Source organism: Antechinus flavipes, chromosome 4 (genome assembly GCF_016432865.1).
Source record: "Antechinus flavipes isolate AdamAnt ecotype Samford, QLD, Australia chromosome 4, AdamAnt_v2, whole genome shotgun sequence".
Taxonomy (NCBI): Eukaryota; Metazoa; Chordata; class Mammalia; order Dasyuromorphia; family Dasyuridae; genus Antechinus; species Antechinus flavipes.
In genome coordinates, this window is record NC_067401.1 from 435413681 (window position 1) to 435433720 (window position 20040).

At 33.7% G+C, this 20040-nt stretch overlaps 1 protein-coding gene across 2 annotated transcripts in view; it reads right to left on the reverse strand.

Moving 5' to 3' along the window:
• Positions 1–20040, reverse strand: part of ATF6 (activating transcription factor 6) — a 182928-nt gene that overhangs the window by 115260 nt on the left and 47628 nt on the right. For both annotated transcript variants that reach the window (XM_051999154.1, XM_051999153.1), the window contains exons 8-11: positions 17763–17948; positions 16276–16367; positions 4691–4834; positions 495–608 (exon numbers count right to left, since the gene is read on the reverse strand). In XM_051999154.1, the coding sequence (XP_051855114.1) occupies positions 495–608; positions 4691–4834; positions 16276–16367; positions 17763–17948 (536 nt within the window). The remainder of the gene's footprint in view (positions 1–494; positions 609–4690; positions 4835–16275; positions 16368–17762; positions 17949–20040) is intronic.

Below are 20040 nucleotides of genomic sequence, written 5' to 3' on the forward strand. Positions count from 1 at the left end.
TCAACTGAATTCAATTAAATGAACCACGACCCTAGAAAACAGATAGTTGGGACTATTCTTAAGAGATTAGTGAGGAAACTGAGTGAACATGAGATATATGTTGTTAGATAATAAGAAAAACAGAGAAACATTCTAACTTCTTTTTCTTGCCCAAACCAGTAGTTCTTCAAAACTATGTGCTGAGAGTGTTTGTAGGCATGCACCATGTACATGGCACAAAACATGGCAGGGAGATTAAAAAGTCGCCGTAAAATTAATACTTGTAATCACAGTGGTGTATGCAATTTCCTCACTTGTCCACAGTGCTGCCAGTTCATTGCACCACAACTTCTGATAGCAAGAAAGAACCAATGCTATAAGCCAAAGTTTTGAGAGATGCTGGTCTAGATACTATTGGTGATCCAATCATCTCTTTGAAATCAAAGCCAGGCAGAGAGAACTGCTGATTACAGACAACTTTTCAGAAATTCTCACACAGACCAAACAACACTCACCTGAGAGATTCTGTACGGTTGATTATTGGCTGACAAGGAGGTGGAGGAATATACAACAGTGGCTCTTCAGTTACCACCATCAAAGCTTTGTCATTAGACACAGATTGATCATATCTGAAATATACAAATACAAGCAATTGTTTCCTTATGATTCCAGAAACTTACAATAAAAGAAGCTGTGGAAAACCACCACCATCATTAAATGTAGAAAACAATATAGTGCCTATAGCCAACTATAAAATAGAGGACAGAATAAAGAGTAGGTATAGCAGCTATATGAAGAGCAAATGACAATCTGGTCCCAAACTCTATGACCTTCTGTGATACCCTTATAATCACCAGTGATGGACTATAAGACCAGTCTTTAAAAAACAATTTTCTTTAGGCATAGCTCATACCTAGGGTAGTACTTAATCATCATATGTAATTTTAAAAGTAATAAGTGTAACCACTTTAAAAAATACTTCCAATTCCCTGAGCTGCTTACTTGAGATTTATGGGTCTGAGTGGAAGAGTAATGTGGAAGCAATAAGGAGTCAGAGGTGGTAACCTTATTGCTATTTATCCTCTCCAGAGCAGTTTTGATACATCTTAAAAGCAACCTTAGTACTGCCTGGAATTGTTATATGTATTTATTACTTTATAAAACTTAGCTATACTACTACTCAGGCTTTTAAAAAGAGATCAATAAAGGGGTGGTTATTTACATTTTGAAAGAATTATTTTCTTCACAAAATAACTTTATAGGGCAAATTCAAAAGAAACTCATTTAATTTGTATGCAATTTGTAACAGATCTATTATATATAAGGTGAATCTATGTGGTTAAATTATAAAATTGTGCCAAAAACAGATTTATTTCCTCAAAATGGTGAGTAGGAATTATTTCTTTCTCTCCTTTGACCCCTTTGCATCCTACCCCATTAAAACAGGTGAAAGATGATGCCACACATGCACAAAAACATGTCAGGGAGATTAAAAGGTCAACATAAAATTAAATGGTTAGAAAAGAAACTCAATCCATCACTTGGCAAAAAGAGTAGACTCTTCTAAATGCATCAGACAGTATTTGATTGGGAACAGTGGGAAAAAAAAAAAAGAATCCAACATCATGTTTCTATTTATTTAAAAAACATATTCACATATATATATTTTAAAATATATATTCTTGCAAATACTCTGAAAATCCCTTCGAAAACATATTTCTGACTTATTACCCTCTTTCCATGTGATAGACAAATTCTAGTAATGATTTCTGCACATCTGTGTCAAAGAGCTTTGTTCTGTCAGCCAAAAATGTTCTTCTGGAAAGGAAAACTATGATAGGAGAGAAATACTAGGAAAGAGACTGGGTGGAGTTGAAGGAGAAGGAAAAGTGAGCTCTATAAGCCAATGTGCAATCTGGAAACAATTAAACACACACTAACCCTGAAATGGTCTGTGGTCTAGGAGGTTTTTTATCAAAGGAAAACACCCTCGACAAATGACCCATCATGGTCACATTAGACCACACTAAGAGGTTAAAAAGTTTCTGGAACAAAGTCTTAAATACAGATTGTGATGGCATGTATACGAGACTGTACTGTCACATACTTCCAAGATTTTAAAAAATAATGCATTTACAATATGATAGGCAAGTCAAAGTATGCAGCTACAAATCCAGAAATTATGGACAAATTTGGTTCTCTATTTTTTATCTCATACACAAGCAATCAGTCTTTTATTTTAAATGAGCATTACATAAAATAGACTTCATTAAGAAGAAACACAACTTTGATGGGTAAGTGGTAACTGAAAATTCAGCTTTAATGTTCATTCAAATATAGCCCCTTTAAAATGCTTTTTAAGCTACAACCGGCATCTTACCTTCAATACTGAGCACAGTGAAAAGAAATAACACTAGGCTAGTGCACTGATGTATTTCTTTCTTAGAGATATCAAACAATTTAAATATATATTTTCACATATCGTGATACATTTAATCAAAAAAATTATAATCCTTTCTAATTTTTATTGCTATTAGGTGTCCAGGATAAAATATTAGTGATGATGACTTCTGAAGCAAAAATAACATACCTTAAATTTCAGAAGCTCACTGAAACAAAAACAAAATTCAGTTTACAACTCACTAAGTAAAATTCAGAATGCTACATTCTAGAATATACAGTCTCTTTTGGTGAAACTAATTAAGAGATAAGAAGATAAAAACTACTAATGGCACCTGAATTGAGTCTTGAAGAAAACTAGGGAATATTAGAGGCATGGGGACAGTCAGCACAAAGGTATAGAGATAGTAGAAGGAACATGATGTAAGCAGATCGGTATGGCCATTATCTCTTCCTCAGAGTTTTCATATTTCCACAGAGAAATTATATAATCTCAAGCTTACATGAACATATTTTTATGAAAGAAAGCATGGCAGAGTAGGTAGGGAGCCAGCCTCAGAGCTATTAACACCTGTGATATACCTTCCCTAGGTTAAATCAGGCCAAGTTACAGAGTCTGTCAGTGGTCTGAACAGTGAAACTGCTAACCTGCACCAGGAGAAGTCATTTGTTCACCAGAGCCTGTCCCTATGTTTATATTGGTATATATATACCAATTTATACTGGTATACACACACACAGAGTATATATTGTGCTATGGTCTTATAAGAACACATAAAGTTACTTGAGTAAAGCACTCTTTCCTTTTCCTTCTTTGTAACTCTATCATCTAGAAGTGTGCCAGATATATAACGGATAGACATTTAATAAATGTTTATTCATTGATATGAAGGCCAGCAAATAAGAGCCACCAGGATCTGGATTAGGTGATAAATTTGGATGAAGTAAAGGGGATATTGCCTAGAATTCCATAGCTGTGATAATAATTCTCCTGGCTGGGATAGATTATGGCAAGAAAGGATCAGAACTATCCTTACTTCCACTGGAACCATTACAGCCTGGTACAGTCAATATCAATAAAGTTCATAATTATTTCTCCTGCTAGATCTTGCCTAATAGGAGACATTTCTAACATGACTATAGGCCATATTCTTTTCTAACTAGAACTACCAAGAAATCAGGAAATCCTGAAGGCATGTTAAATTTAAATGTTCAAAAGCAATCCTGTAGTATATGCACTAAAAGTCCTCATCTTATTCCTAAAAAGGTGGGAAACCTTTTATTTATGGCTATACATAGTATATTAAAGAATAGTAATTTATTTTATCTAATTCCATCTGCAAAGAAAGAGAACTCAAATATAAGGAGAATGGGTGAACTAGGGCAGTAACAGGACTCAAGCCAGTTCTCTCTGTCCCATACACATTCCTAGCCACATCAAATCACTAGTCACACAAGCATCAGTATTTTCCTTGTACATTTTGTACCTAAAAATCCACTAGTCCTTTTTTCTAATTGTCATTTACATGTAGATAGGAAAATTAGAAGATCATATCATAATGCCTGCCACTTATAGAGTACTTTTAGGTTTACAAAGTATTTTACAAATATTAATTTCATTTAACTTTAATAACTTCATAAGGTACATATAAACTATTGCAATCTCTACTATACAACACAGATGAGTAAAATAATTTCAAAGAGCTTAGGTGGTATCTCAAAAAATCCAAATGGATTTTCTTACAGTTTCCCAAAGATGATATTTCATCTCCATCTTCTATCTCTGTCTGTGCTTTAGCTGGGGCTGTTCTCAGAAACTCTCCTATCATCCAAAACTTGCTTCAGGTGCCAGCCACCTTCTGCTTGAGATATTTCTTGATTCCAACTCCCTCCCCTCAGCTGCCTTTCCCAAATAATGTCTTTTACTTATTTTCTATGCCTATGCATGTGCACACGCATACACACACACACACACACACACACACACACACACACAGCTTCCTTCTAGAAAGTAAACTTCTTGAATGCAGAGATAATTTAATTTTCATGCCCAACACAGTACTTGGTATTTTAATGCTTGCTGATTTAGAAAATATAATTTAGAGATCATCTATTCTAATCTTCCCATTTTTACAGATGAAGAAAAACAGGAAGAGAGGAGAAATGACTTGCCTTTGATCATACAACAAATTTACTGGTAGAGCTGAGAATAGAAACCAAATTTTATGATTTATGAACAAGTATTAAATTACTTCTACTTTTTAATTTTATTAGGCCAACTAAGAAGTCAAAATTTAACAGGCAGAATCACCTGTAATTGTTTTTCTGGATGGCACCAGCAACTTTTCTTGAAACTGAATCTTGCTCCTCAGTAGCTGAGAATCCTAAAAGATGTCTACTCTGATGTGCAGAGTTCATACTAGAAGTCACTGTACTGGAATCCCGTTCAAACATACTGAAATACAAAAGAAGATAATAGTCAATATAATGACAATAAGTCACTTATAAGCATGTTTTAAATTCCCAAGAAACAAATTTAAATTTCTCTGTAAATCAAATTGTGCTAAAAAAAAAAATTTGAAGTAAATTGATACAATGTAGTTAAGTGCTTTTAGGACAAATCTGTTCATTATAAACATTTCTTATAAGATATTTTTTAAAATAGCTTTTTTATAAAGAACAAAGACCAATTTAACATATCTTATGAATATTTTATGTGTCTACATACATACATATATATGTGTATGTATATATTTACATTTTATATATCTACATACATATCTATTTTTTAAAAATATCAATCTCAGGTGACAAGGTAGGAAGTTCCTTCAGGATTAATGGAAATTTCAGTTCTTAACCATGAACAAAATGTTTATAAGAAAAATAAGAATCAATATACCTCCATAACTCTAGAGCACAGACAGGCTCCTAATAGCAAATTATTTCTTAATAAAACTTTGCTGCTGTTCTTATTTACATTGAAGATCCCCTTTCCACCTTGTTATCCCTTTCACCGAGATGGCCTCAATGTGAATTTAATGATTTCTGAGTTAACATTTATTTTTTCTAACTCATTAATAATACACATGGAACCTTAAAGACCAATAACCTTTTAGTATACTTTATCTTACAAGACAAAGAGACAAAAGATAATCCTTGTCCTCAAGGAATTTACAAATTAGGACTGAAAAGGAAGCCCCCAAAATGTGAGGAAGTGAGGTACTTGACAAGAGGAAATAAAGGATGGAACTGAAGAGATGGTTAGCCTGGGTACCTTACTTAAATGGAGGTTCCAGAAGGAACTCTCCATTATTCATTCTCCAATCAAAGGAATGGGGAAGAGGCCTCAAGGGTAAAAGGTACTGAGGAGGTGAGGTCCTGAGCTGAAGTGGCAATACAAGGAGAAAAAGACAGGTATTAAGGTCATCTCCTTTGAGGGATATGTGGAAAAAGGAAAGTATATGGAAGTTTAGCATCTTCAGATTTCAGTCTGAAGGAGTAGAAAGAAAATAAATAGCAGTGGAGGGAAAAAAAAGGGTGAATAATATCTTCCAATTGGAGAAGAGTTGATAAAAGGATAAAACTGTTATTTTAGTGATGATTTTTCCTTCAATAGCAAAGTCAAGAGCAAGAAGGCTATATCCTTTTCTCCTTCCTTCTTTTTTACTTCTTCAATCCTCTATTTCTATTCTCTACTCAAACTACTGTGCACAAAACTTGCCTATTCCCTTCTTATATATTCTTATCAAAAATGCCCTCAGTTTATGTATAACTTAGGCTCATAAAAAATATATTTTTGAACCAGATCTTTGGCTTCAATAGTATAATGAAAAAAATCCTACAGAGCCGATCAATATCTACTCTGAAACTTACACTCAAGCATGAGAAGTTAAGTGACTACCCCACTGTGACACAGTTCACGTGAGTCATAATTTGGGCTAGAAACTACATCTTTGTCTTGGAGGTTATCTCTTTATGTAATACTGCTTTTCAAAATAATTTTCATAAAAAGGAAAGTAGAAATGTAGTTCAATAGTCATTAATGTTCTCCTGATTATCTTCTGATTTAATTCGGAGAATTTTATGAATTCTTTTTAGAACGTATCTACCTTTCCAATCTTTCTAATAGATGTTACACTTTTTAAAAAATTATTTTTATGATGATCTTGTAATTATTTGTTGTAAACTTATTTGGGAGCACAAGCTGAATACAAGCTCCATGAAATGTTATTTATAAATGGTCTGAAAACTGTCTTATTCTTAGCAATACTCACTCACTTCTTTTCTGCTATTCTCACACTACAAAAGTAGAAGAGTCATTTTGTATTTCTTTGTTTCATAAGTTACCATAACTAAAGAATTTGTCATTAAGAAGCCAGGCTATTGATGATAAACCTTTGTAATATTAATTCACATTCACATCTAATGTTTTAAAATCTACTAAGCCTTTTTCTTGTGACCATCTTATAAAGCAAGAAGCACGAGCTTTTTGATTTCAAGCTAGTGTAAATCCTTCTTGTGTTTCTCTATAATCATTCTGTAAGGCATTAAAAGTCATTAAAAGTAATTTCATCACCATGATCACACACAAAAAAATTTGTTAACAAATTTACAATAATGAAACATAAGACTTAATTCATGTTTTGGGTCAACAGGCAACAAAACACTGACTAATAAGATGCAGGTGATTTCAATTTCAAACAATTCCTTGGAAATGGTTCCACAATCATTGCTGCTTTACTTTCCCTCTCTACTTACCCTTAGAATACAGGATGCGGTAAAACCTAGCCCTGGCACAAAATTCCAGATTAGAAAATGAAGTTAAGATATAACTAAACAGAAGGTTAATACTCTGAAGGAATATCATGGATCCAAAAGATGATCAAAAAGTACAACCAAAAGAGAATAACTCCAAATCAACTTTATGTAGAGCCTCAGAGAGAAAAAATGCCTTGGCCAAAAGGACAACAAGACTATTTGAAAGAAATTAAGATATTTTAAAAAATGAAATTTTTAGTGAAAAAGAGTTCTAAAATTGGAAGCTGAATAAATAGCTTGAAACAAAAAATGAAAAACAATACTCAACTAATAGACTCTTTGAAGATTAGACTAGAGCACAAGGACATTAATGATGGAACAGATATATAAAAAAGAAATAAGAGAATAAAAGCAAAAGATCTTTTTAACGGAAGGTTCTACTTATTAAAAACTAGTCAACAAGAGATGATTTAAGGATCCTTAAATTTCCCAAAGATGATGACAAAACAAAAAAACTGGATATCACATTCATGGAATCACAAATGAAACCTGCCCAGATCCACTAGCATAAGAGGGCAAAGAGAAAACAAAAAGTATCCACTTATCACCTACAGAAAGTAAACTCCAACATGAGAAGACCGAGGAAAGTTATAAATAAAATTCAAGGCTTCCAGGTCAAATAAAAAAATATGCAAGCAAACCATGAAGAAAGAATTAAAATATCAAGGAACCAGTTGGGACCACATAATACTTGGTAGCAACTTCCACAAAAGTGAAAAAAAAAAAATTGAAATCTGATATTCCAAAAGACAGACAATAATGATTTACAACCCAAAATAATTTATGCTGCAACACAGAAATATAATCCTAAAAAGGTTGAAATAAAGTAACAAAGTAAAAGTAAAGAAACAAGTAAATGTCCCTTCAGAACGTTTTCAGAAGTCACAGGAGGAATCAAATAAGACAAACAGAAGACCTGAAGGCAGTTTGTTCTGTTGTGAAAGTCTTACGAAAGGAAATACAAGAAAAGGATGAGGATAACACTAGGAAAACAAAGGGACAGAAGCTACTATTTCTGGAGGGGAAAAAAAAAGGAGTACATAAGAAGAACATATAAAAACGGAGGACATAGATATCATATAATATAACAGAATATAATATAACATAAAATAGTTTAAATGAACCAGAAAAAAAAATGACTCAGGACACATACAAAATCTGGTTTTAGTGCTCACTAAACTGAACACAAAAACTGAGAGGAAGAAAGAAAGGGAAGAACTGGGAAAGAAACTTTGGGCAGTAGATTGTAAAGGGGGGATTAAAAGGAAAGAAAGAAAAGAACTAAGATACTGCAAGGAAAAGAGAAAAGGGGCCATGGAGAGGAAAATTTCAGTTCAGGTTAATACAAGGCTCTCAGTTCTGTTTCACCCAATTCTAAGATGTAAAGAAAGAGAAAGACCAGTGCTCTGCCACCTGTGTAGACATCTACAGTTTAATGTTTCTTAATGCTGTCAAGAGAAGCCTCTATAGCAGAAGCTCTAAATCTGAGGTCCCTTACACATACTTACAGATACACAAAATTTTGTATATGTGAAATATATACAATAGAAATAAAACGTTTGTATATAAATATATGTACACACACACACACACACACAATCTCTAGACTTGCAACTACAACTGCCTACTAAGTACCTTAACCTAGATGTGCCATTTTTGTTGTTCAGTTATTTCAGTTGTCTGACTCTCAGGGACCATATAAAGATGTGTGTGTGTGTGTGTGTGTGTGTGTGTGTGTGTGTGTGTGTATGTGTATACATAGGTTATGGTTCTCAAGTGAAATCACAATTTTTTGTGGCTTCCCAGGGAAATTCCCTGGTATAATGGTTAAGAGGTATTATCACCAAACACTTTTCTCACTTTAGATCTGTTTTAATTGATCTACTTCTCCCATAAAGGTTATCCATTCTGCTTTCATATTATAACTAACATTATGGGCCTGAAGAAATTGTTTTATCTCACTGTATTTATACTATGAATAATTTTCTCATCTGATTTGTTTTACTAATTCTTACCATTTTCCTGTAAGATAGATAAAAACAAATCATTTCTATTAATTCCAGGAGTAGTCACTGAGAAATTAAGCAATATTCATTATTAGGCAGAATATCTGTCACCTGGTAGACAGGATTCTTGACTCTCAGTGTGATATTACCAAGATATCTGGAGTCTAGGAGAAAGGGCAGTCAAAGTTATAGTTTAAAATTCCTGAAACTGGCCTTTAAGCTCTCCCAAGTCCTATCTAAATGCCAAAGCTAAAGGATCAATAATAGTATTTTCCACAGCCCCCTCCACCTAATCCAGTGTAGTGCTAGCTCACATGTGTACCCATCTCTTTATACCAAAGATGAAATCCAAAGAAGGTGAAAGGATAACCAATGACTATACAAACATTTATTCAGAGATTTGAAAAAATTGGACTACTGGGGGGAAAGGAACAACAGTGGCCTTGTCTATGCTATCTCTGAGTCTTCTAACACTCAATAACACCTGGTATTTAGATGTATTTTATATCTTCAGTTTATTTGTCAGTTTGATAAATATGGAAAACATTCTTAGCCAAGAATTGAACTGGATTTCATTTGTAAATCAAGCTGAACAAAATCCAGTATACTTGGTGGTTTGAATTTTGACATTTAAGTTATACTTGTAAGCTAGAGCCAGCAGTGACATCATACAGCAAAATGTGTTCAGTGATTAAATGAAAAAAAATTAGAGCCAGATTTCTGAAGACGGGCTCATCTCAGAATAAGGAACTGGAATTTTTCATGCACAATAATGAAAAGCTAACAAGGTTAGGAAATGTTGGAATGAAGACTTTTTCCTTCTAACCAGTTCCAGACAACACCAATCAATACCACACGTTTCTTTGTGACTTCCTTTTATTATAAATGTTCTTAAAAGGAAGTTATGGACTAATTTATCCTTTAGCAGTATGATTTTCTCTCCACAAGTTTAACATCTGATGAAGAAAAAGTACTTAGGATGAAAGAAATTAATGTTATGCAATTACATTAATAACTAATTATTAAAATGTGACCTATCATTTCTCCTTCATTTCTGTTAAAATTAAAAAGTCAGTCTATCTCTGAAGGGCAAGGCTAAGTGATGAGCTTTGTTCCTAACCATTCAGGCCCTTCCTCATTAGTAGAGTAAGATCCCACCCAACTGTGAGAACCAATTTCTATTTAGAGTACAAACAGAACCCAGTCAGGGAAAACCTTTGCTTGGTCCCCTCCATTAGAATTTTGGGCAACTCAACATATCTAACATATATAGGACTGCTTGCCATCTAGGGGAGGGGGTGGAGGGAGGGAGGGGAAAAATCGGAACAGAAGCGAGTGCAAGGGATAATGTTGTTAAAAAAAAAATTACCCTGGCATGGATTCTGTCAATATAAAGTTATTATAAAATAAAATAAAATATATAATTTAAAAAAAAAAAGAATTTTGGGCAACTCGGCTCATGAAGGAGAAAACTAGCTAGAGAGGTGCAGATGGAGATGGCTTCCCTTAGCTCAGATGCTTTGAGACTGCTGAGTCTTAAGATCAAGTCACATTTTCAGTAGGAGAAGCAGAAGGCTTTTAGTCCACCTCCCTCATTAAATGTCCACCAATCAGGAAAGATCCCTTTCAGAAGGGATTTATGGCATTTGATTGTCACTAATTAATAAAGGGGATTATTAATGACCTAGAAACTGTTTCTCAGGATTTTCATTTGTCTCAGTGGGAAAGGTTTCTAAAAGAGGAAACAATGGCAAATCTAAGTATGGAGTACATTTTCTTTTAATTATTACTTTCTTTTAAGGCCTTTTTGGTTTATTTTTTGTAGAGGAAATCCATTCTGTTGACCTTTGAAATGTACAGGAAAAAAACAAAGACATATCTACACAGCAAGAAAGAAAAGCCACATGATATCATGATTCCACCATGAGCCCTTCCTAAACTGCCTCCCCACACCTATCCGGACTCTGGCTTCTAGGTGCTCCCAGGGCTCCCAACAATAGGCATTTCCTGGCCCCATGCACAATGTTCTCATCATTTCTGCCTCTTGGCTCCTCTTGGCTTCTTTTAAGTCCTAATCAAATCTGATCTTCTTCACGAAGCCTAACTCTAGTCTCCCCTTTCAGTTAATTTTCTCTAATCTAGCTGGCATTACCCTCGTTTTTTGTTCATGGTTGTTTGCATCACCTCTTCCTCAGCTCCTTGCATGCCTAGAATTTTGCCCCATGCCTGACCCATAGCAAATGTAATATTACATAACATAAATTTGAGTCACCATTGTTGTTGCTGACTATTCACTTTTTCTCACCACTCAACACAAAAATTACATAATACCTAAAAAGAAAGTCTTTTAAAGTAGCCATGTAAAGCAACAAAGGCAAAAAAGAAAAAAAACAGTATCAAGAGACTGATAAGAACTTTTATTAAAACTCAAAATATAACCCACTGGAAGTCTGTAGAAAGATGGCAACATTTTAGGACCAGAAGAGTACAAATGTCCAAAAATCATCACAAATAAACTAAAAACGAACCGAAAGGAACAATAACAACAACCAAAGAGAAACAACTACAAGCTCCTCCATCTACCTCACAACTGCACAAAAAGAATGCCAGGATCCTGCAGAAGCTTGAAGCACAGAAATACATCGGCAAAGAGGAGACAGGGTCTGATGAACACCCAAGGAGGACAGCACAAAGAAAATTGGCAGCTCAGCATCTGGGCAGCCCCAAACAAGGAAAAGTAGAAAAAAGGTCTTGATAAGTTTCCCACAGCTCAGTGTGATACACCCTAGAAGTTCTGGGTCCAAGTAGTTTAAAATCTGTTTAAGGCATAGTAAGGAGTTATCAGAGACCAGGATCCAGGAATCCCAATGTAGGTCAGGTAGTTCAGCTTCTAGCACCAAGAGAGCCCAGATCCAAACCACAGCAAGAGAAAGTGTCACAGAGATAGCTGGGAAACAAAGCACCCATGGTCTTCTAAAAGGCCTTTTACCAGCAATATCAGCAACATCTGGGTGGGACCTGGTAGGTTCACAGAAAGGTAACAAGCTTTCTGGATTTATCAAAGACTAGATTGCTAGAGAACAAATTGGAAGCTATGCTCAAAAGGCCATAAAACCGTGCATACTCTTTGATTCAGCAGTGTCACTACTGGATCTGTATCCCAAAGAGATGATAAAAGAGAAAAAATGATCACATGTACAAAAAATATTTGTAGCATCTCATTTTGTAGTGACAAGGAACTGGAAACAGAGCATATGCCCATTATTATATAACATCTATTCCACTGATTTACTAATATATTTCTTAGTTAAACCATATTGTTTACATAATTAGAACATTGTGATATAGTTTGAAATCTGGTACTGTTAGGTTGCCTTCCTTAACTTTTTTTTTTTTCACTAATTCTCTTGATATTTTTTTTTCTTCAATAGTATTTTATTTTTCTAGATATATGTAAAGATAGTTTTCAAATTCCTTTTGTTTGTCTTTTTTGACAAAAGGTAGATTTATTTAGTCCACATTCATTTTTGTAAGATTTTGTGTTCCAAATTTTTTCTCCTTCCTCCTTTATAGCTCCTTTTCCTAAGACAGCAAACTATGTGATATAGGCTATATATGTACAATACTTTTCAACATCTTTTACTATTTGTCATGTTGTATAGGAAAAATCAGTTGTACAAGAGAAAAACCACAGAAAGAAAAAACAAGCAAAGAAACAAAAAAGTTGAAAATATTATGCTTCATTTCACATTCAGTCTCCATAGTTCTCTCTCTGGATGTGGATGGCATTTTCAACAAGTCTATAGGAAATGTCTTGGATCACCACATTGCTGAGTAGAGCCAAGTCTCTCATAGCTGATCATCACATAATCTTGATGTTTCTGTGTATAATGTTCTGCTCACTTCACCCAGTGTCAGTTCATGTAAGTCTTTCTGCCCTTTCTGAAATCAGTCTGCTCTTCATTTCTTACAGAACAACCATACTCCATAACATTTATATACCATAATTTATCCAGTCATTCTCCAATTGATGAGCAATGGGCATCCACTCAGTTTCCAGTTCCTTGCCCTACAAAAATTTTTGAACATATGGCTTCTTTTCTCTTTTTTATGATCTCTTTGGAATACAGATCCAGTAGAGACATTGCTAGATCAACGGTTTGATAGCCTTTTAGGCATAGTCCCAAATTGTTTTCCAGAATGGTTGGATCATTTCATAATTCTACCAACAATGCATCAACAATTTCTCCACATTTCCTCCAACATTTATCATTACTTTTCCCTGTCATCTTAGCCAATCTAAGAGGTATGAAGTAGTCTTAATTTGCATTTCTCTAATCAGTAGTGATTTAGAGAATTTTTTTTTCATATGGCTAGAAATGGCTTTAATTTCTTCGTCAGAAAATCTGTTCATATCCTTTGGTCATTTATCAATTGGGGAATGACTTGTATTCTTATAAATTTGAGTCAATTTTCTATGTTTTAAAATTGAGTTAGTTGTAAAAAATTTTTTAAAAATTTCTTAGCTTTTTGCTTCCCTTCTCATATTAGTTACGTTGGTTTTGTTTGTGCAAAACCTTTTTAATTTAGTGTAATGAAAGTTATCCATTTTGCATTTTACAATGTTCTTCTTTGGCCATAAGTCCCTCTTTCTCCACAGATCAAACTATCCTTTGTTCTCCTGATTTGCTTATAGTATCACTCTTTATGTCTAAATCATGAACCCATTTTGACCTTATCTTGATATAGGACATGAGGTGTGGCTCTATCCCTCTTTTCTACCATACTATTTTTCAATTTTCCCAGCAATTTTTGTTAAATAGTGAGTTCTTATCCCAGAAGCTAGAGTCTAATTCATCAAACAGTAGATTCCTACTGTCACTGACTTATTATATCATGTGTTCTTAACCTATTCTACTAATCTACTACTCTATTTGTTAGCCAATACCAAATGGTTTTGATAACTGCATCTATATAATACAGCTAGACCACTTCCTTTGCATTTTTTTCATTAATTCCCTTAATATTTTTGACTTTTTGTTCTTCCAGATGAATTTTCTTTGTTTTTTTTTCTAGTTTTATAAAATAGCTTTAAAAAAAAAATTGTCATTTTTTTTAAGGCAACTGATGTTAAGTGACTTGCCTAGAGTCACACAGCTAGGAAGTATTTGAGGCAGAATTTAAATTCAGGTCTTCCTGATGCCATGGTTGCTACTTTACCCACTGCACCATCTAGTTGCTAGTGGAAGTTATAAAGGGGCAAAGTTAAATTGATATAAAGAAAATCTTTCTAAAAATCAAAGTTGTCTAAATAGAATGCACTGCCTTAAGAATTAGTATGTTTTCTGCTCCAAATCATTATTAATCAGAGAAATGCAAATTAAGACAACTCTGAGATACCACTACACACCTGTCAGATTTGCTTGAATGACAGGGAAAGACAATGCGAAATATTGGAGAGGATGTGGGAAAACAGGGACACTGATACATTGTTGGTGGAATTGTGAACACATCCAGCCATTCTGGAGAGCAATTTGGAGCTATGCTCAAAAAGTTATCAAACTGTGCATACCCTTTGATCCAGCAGTGTTACTACTGGGCTTATACTCCAAAGAGATACTAAAGAAGGGAAAGGGACCTGTATGTGCCAAAATGTTTGTGGCAGCCCTGTTTGTAGTGGCTAGAAACTGAAAATTGAATGGATGCCCATCAATTGGAGAGGGTAAATTGTGGTATATGAATGTTATGGAATATTATTGTTCTGTAAGAAATGACCAGCAGGATGAATACAGAGAGGATTGGCGAGACTTACATGAACTGATGCTAAGTGAAATGAGCAGAACCAGGAGATCATTATATACTTCAACAACGATATTGTATGAGGATGTATTCTGATGGAAGTGGATCTCTTTGATAAAGAGAGCTAATTCAGTTTCAATTGATCAAGGATGGATAGAAGCAGCTACACTCAAAGAAAGAACACTGGGAAATGAATAAACTGCTTGCGTTTCTGTTTTTCTTCCTGTGTTATTTATACCTTCTGAATCCAATTCTCCCTGTGCAACAAGAGAACTGTTCGGTTCTGCACACATATATTGTATGTAGGATATACTGTAACCTATTTAACATATAAAAGACTGCTTGCCATCTGGAGGAGGGGGTAGAGGGAGGGAGGGGGAAAATCGGAACAGAAGTGAGTGCAAGGGATAATGTTGTAAAAAATTACCCTGGCATGGGTTCTGTCAATAAAAAGTTAAAAAAAAAAAAAAAAAGAAAGAAAGAATTAGTATATTTTCCCTCATTAGAAGGACTCATGCAAAGGTACCACTTCTCATTAAGGATGTTGTAATCGAGTATGAGTTAAAGGAAATGACAACCAAAGTCTCTTCCCATTACATTCTGTAATGTCATTCGGCCATTATTAAAACAAGTGAGCAAAAGTTACAAAGCGACAGCTTTAAAACCATTATGAGAAAGAACTATTTATCAAGAACTATTTATCACACACTAGTGTCCAAGTGTAGATATAAATGTTGAATTAGGAATTAGTGAGTTCCCATTTCTTGGAGGTATGGAAGTAAAAGTAAAAGGCTACTTTCTGGGATTTTTTGGAAAAGAATCCTCTATGAGTTGCATATTAGATTACCTCTAGAAAAATACACTCAAATAAATACTTTACAAATACTTATTCATAATCTATAAAAACTTAGCTAGAACACAATCCTCTTGTTCTCCCACCTAGATCCAACTTGTGTCTGACTCCATTCAGCTAACTTAAAATCAGTGACGCTAAATCACTTTACTGATTAGGCTGAAAAATGGAACAGAAAGTAGTCACATCGGTAACTCAACACATGAAAGTGAATTCATTTATGATATGGTTAGAAAAAAATGAAGGATTTTTTTAGCTTTTTTTTTTTTAAAAACCTCATTTAATATGAAAGGAATAAAAACGCTGACCAACAGTTCTAACATCATTTCATATCAATAAACATTATCTTTGAAAAATGATAATGATAAATATTTTCCTATTTACATTTTTAATAACCAAATCAAATATATAAATATGTACCTTATGGGACCATAGTTCAGCATTATGAAGGCCAGCACTACCATCACACAGACAGCTCTCCGTTTTGGACTGGGGACTTTGAGTTTCTGGTTCTACAAAGAAGGTTCACATTACACAATCAATCTTGCATCAGTTGTACAAATAAATCAAGAATTTACCAGCATAGGATAACCATTTTACTAGCTCACTGCAAAGGACACAAAGAGAAAACACATTAGTTTTCAAGTGCAAAAATGTATTTCCTCTCATCAAATGGGTGTGTATTTGCAAAATTGTTTTATATATTACTGAGTCTTGAGACTTCATCAAATTCTTGATTTCCTCTGGTAATGAAAGATAAAGACAGCAATGGATAGACAAAATATAGATTATCTAAACATATCATGTTAGTCATTAGTTTCAACCACCATTCATTCAAGTTACTAAGGTTAAATATGAACTCAACAAGTTGTCACATTCAAACAGATTTCAATTTCATTTCTTTTTCCTTGTATGTCTCTGATAAACTTAAGAATGAAGAAAATCTATGTAACAGGAGGAAAGAAAAATAAATTCCCAAATAATCACAAACATGGACAATTAGAATTGGATAAAAATTAGCATATAAGAAATTATCTCTTTTATTAGATTATGTAAACTACATGTTTCTTTTTAAAGAATTAATCAGGGGCCGCTAGGTGGTGCAGTGGATTGAGCACCAGCTCCAAAGTCAGGAGGACCTGAGTTCAAATATGATCTCAGATATTTACCACTTCCTAGCTGTGCAACACTGGGCAAGTCACTTAACCCCAAATGCCTCAGCCAAAAAAGAAAAAAAGAAGAAGAATTAATCAAAAGGTGAGGGAAAAGTTTTTCTACAGAATATAATTTTTAAATTACTATTATGTGGCACATAATCAGGAGAGAACAGACACAGAACAATATGAGTCTCTCATATTGCCACTCCAAAGTGGGTTGGTTGCAATGTTATTTCTATTCATTTGCAAAAATTTTGAGATGTTTCTAATCTTTACTGCGATATAGGAAAAACAGTGAAAGAAAGCTTATTTAGAAGCTATCTAATAATAATAAAACCACCATTTCTTGAGAACATAAAGAAATATGACTTGAATAACTCAATTATCAAAATGCCTCAAAATGATTATCCTCATCAAAACAAAAAGGAAGACAAAACAGTGAGTGATGAGATATATAGTAAATATGAATCTGAAAGAGCTTTCTTTCCAATGCTTTATCTTGACTATAGAAAAGATCACTCAAAACCTATTTCCCCAGAACTACTTTACTCACTATAATTTGACTATGAAGTTCCTTAATAGTTTTATACCTAGTAAGTTAATAGCTCCTTAACTCAACACTAAAGTCAAAGATAGGTATAAGCAAAGGTTCTTTCATTTTTATATTTCTACCTCCTATGCCCACCCACCACCCACGACTTGTGTATCTTAAGTACTTGGTAAACATTTGTTAAATTGAGTAACACCTACCTCTGATACTACTTCATCTAGCTGCCGCTTCAAGGATCCATTTTCTTTTTTAAGTCTCTCATTTTCAGAAAGGGCTGCTTTTAATCTTGCCTCCAAACCTAACATATATTCTTTCTTCTTCTTACGAGATTGACAGGCTGACTCTCGATTTTTGATCATGCGCTGCTGTCTCCGTAGAACAGTCACCTAAGGAAAGAGACAGAGTTGATTAAATCTGAAACCTATTTTGTTTATTCATCCCTTAAATGCCACATAACCCTGGGAAGTTATTTGTTTACAAGTCTTTTACATTAACCCCATCTAAATTACTTGTATTATCAACTTATATTAACAAAGGTTCATTTTCATCTTAGTGTAATTTAGAGTCCTTTGCTAAATGCTGAGGTGACCTGTGTAAAAGAGCCAATGATTGAACATAATTCTCTAAAAACTATCCTATTTATATTCAGAGAACTGTTATCAGATTCACTACACAATGATTATTTTCTAGATTATAGCAATTCTCAAAGACCAACAACTAAGTTATAGTGGGAATATCCACACTGACAAAATTATAGATCACTCATTTATTGAAATTATCTGAAGTCAAAGTTAGTTATTTTTCATTTAATTATATTTTGAAAATTGCTTAAGTGTATGATTATGCTTATATGTGATTATGAAACAAATCTTACATATCAAATGGCCCTTTTCTCTCATTAATTCTATGAACACAATACCTGATTCCTATATTATAGTGGTAGTTCCTTTTTATCAATGCACAAGTGCTTTGAGAGAAAAACTCTCTTTTTCCTTTCCCTCCTAAATATGGATCTATTTTTCTAATTTATTTAGAGTTATTGTTTTAGATCATAATTATATTAATACACTCAACCACTTAGAGAATTCATTCACTGTTGAATGAATTTAATGAATGAAAGGATTTAAACAGTGACCTCTTTAACAATGAATCCCGGATTTACATCTCTAACCTTAATCTCTCAGTTATACTTCAGGCCTACGTTCTGAGTAGTATACAGGCTACCTTCTTTTCTAAGTCCCACAATCACTTCAGACTCATCATATACAAATTAAAGTTATATCCACCTCCTTCCTATTAGGAAAAAAAAAAAGCCTTTCCTCTTTACTGGGAGTTTTCTACCTGTGCTATATCACTAATGTTTCAGGCTCCCTAGCTAGAAATCCTGGAATCATCTTTGATTATTCTTCTCTGTCATCATCTGTTTAAAAATATATTTACAAGTCACCATGTTTTTTTGTTCCTTCAAAGTATTTGTCAGGTATGAGTATTTCACTCCATTTCCATCTATCAATGTTTGTGAAAATGGAGTGAAACCTCACATTCTGATTACTCCAATAGATCCAAGTCTTTTCTCTCAGTCCATATCACTGAAAATCAAAAACAAATTCCTCTTCCTAGCTTTTAAATTTCTGAAATCCAACTCTATCCTTTGCCCTCCACTACTTCCCTACCTCCCCTTCCCTACTCCACTACTCATCATCCAATAGTCAATACTTTCCATACATACCAAACTCACTCCCAACTCTGTACTTTTATTAAAATATTTCTCACTAAGAATGTTTCTTTACACTTCCTTCTGCCTATATAAATCCTACTCATTCTTTAGCTCCAATATAAATCCCAATTTTATTCAACTTTTCTAGTATACATTATCTTTTCTTTCACTGAATGTCAACTGCTTTTACAATTAACACCACACAAGCTAGTTTTAATCAGGGTAAAGAGGAAGTCATAAATGAATAGACCAGAAAGCACAAAGGGGTGAGAAAATCACAGCAGTCTAACCAAACAAGAAATAAAGAGTTTTAAATAATCCAATTTCAGTAAAATATGTTGAAGAAGCCATAAATGAAATCCTATTAAAAAATCCTCAGAGCAAGATGAATTTAAACTTATAGAGAATTCTATAAAAAATTCTAGAAAATTAATTCTAGTACTTCATGAATTACTTGCAAAGCAGGAAAAGGAATCCTATTTAATTCCTTCTATGATGAAAAGGCAATATAATAATATAAACTACTGACCAATAGCTCTACTGAATATCAAAAGATACAGTATTAGCAAAAAGCCTATAGTATCATATTTAAAAGATTATACATGCTATGGTCAGTTTGGATTTAAACAAAAAATAAAGGACTCATTAAATATTAGGAATACTATAAGCTACAGATCACAACAGATTAAAAACAAATCATAAAATTATATAAATAGTTGCAGAAAAGGTTTTTGAAAAAACAAAAGTATCCAACAATGTTT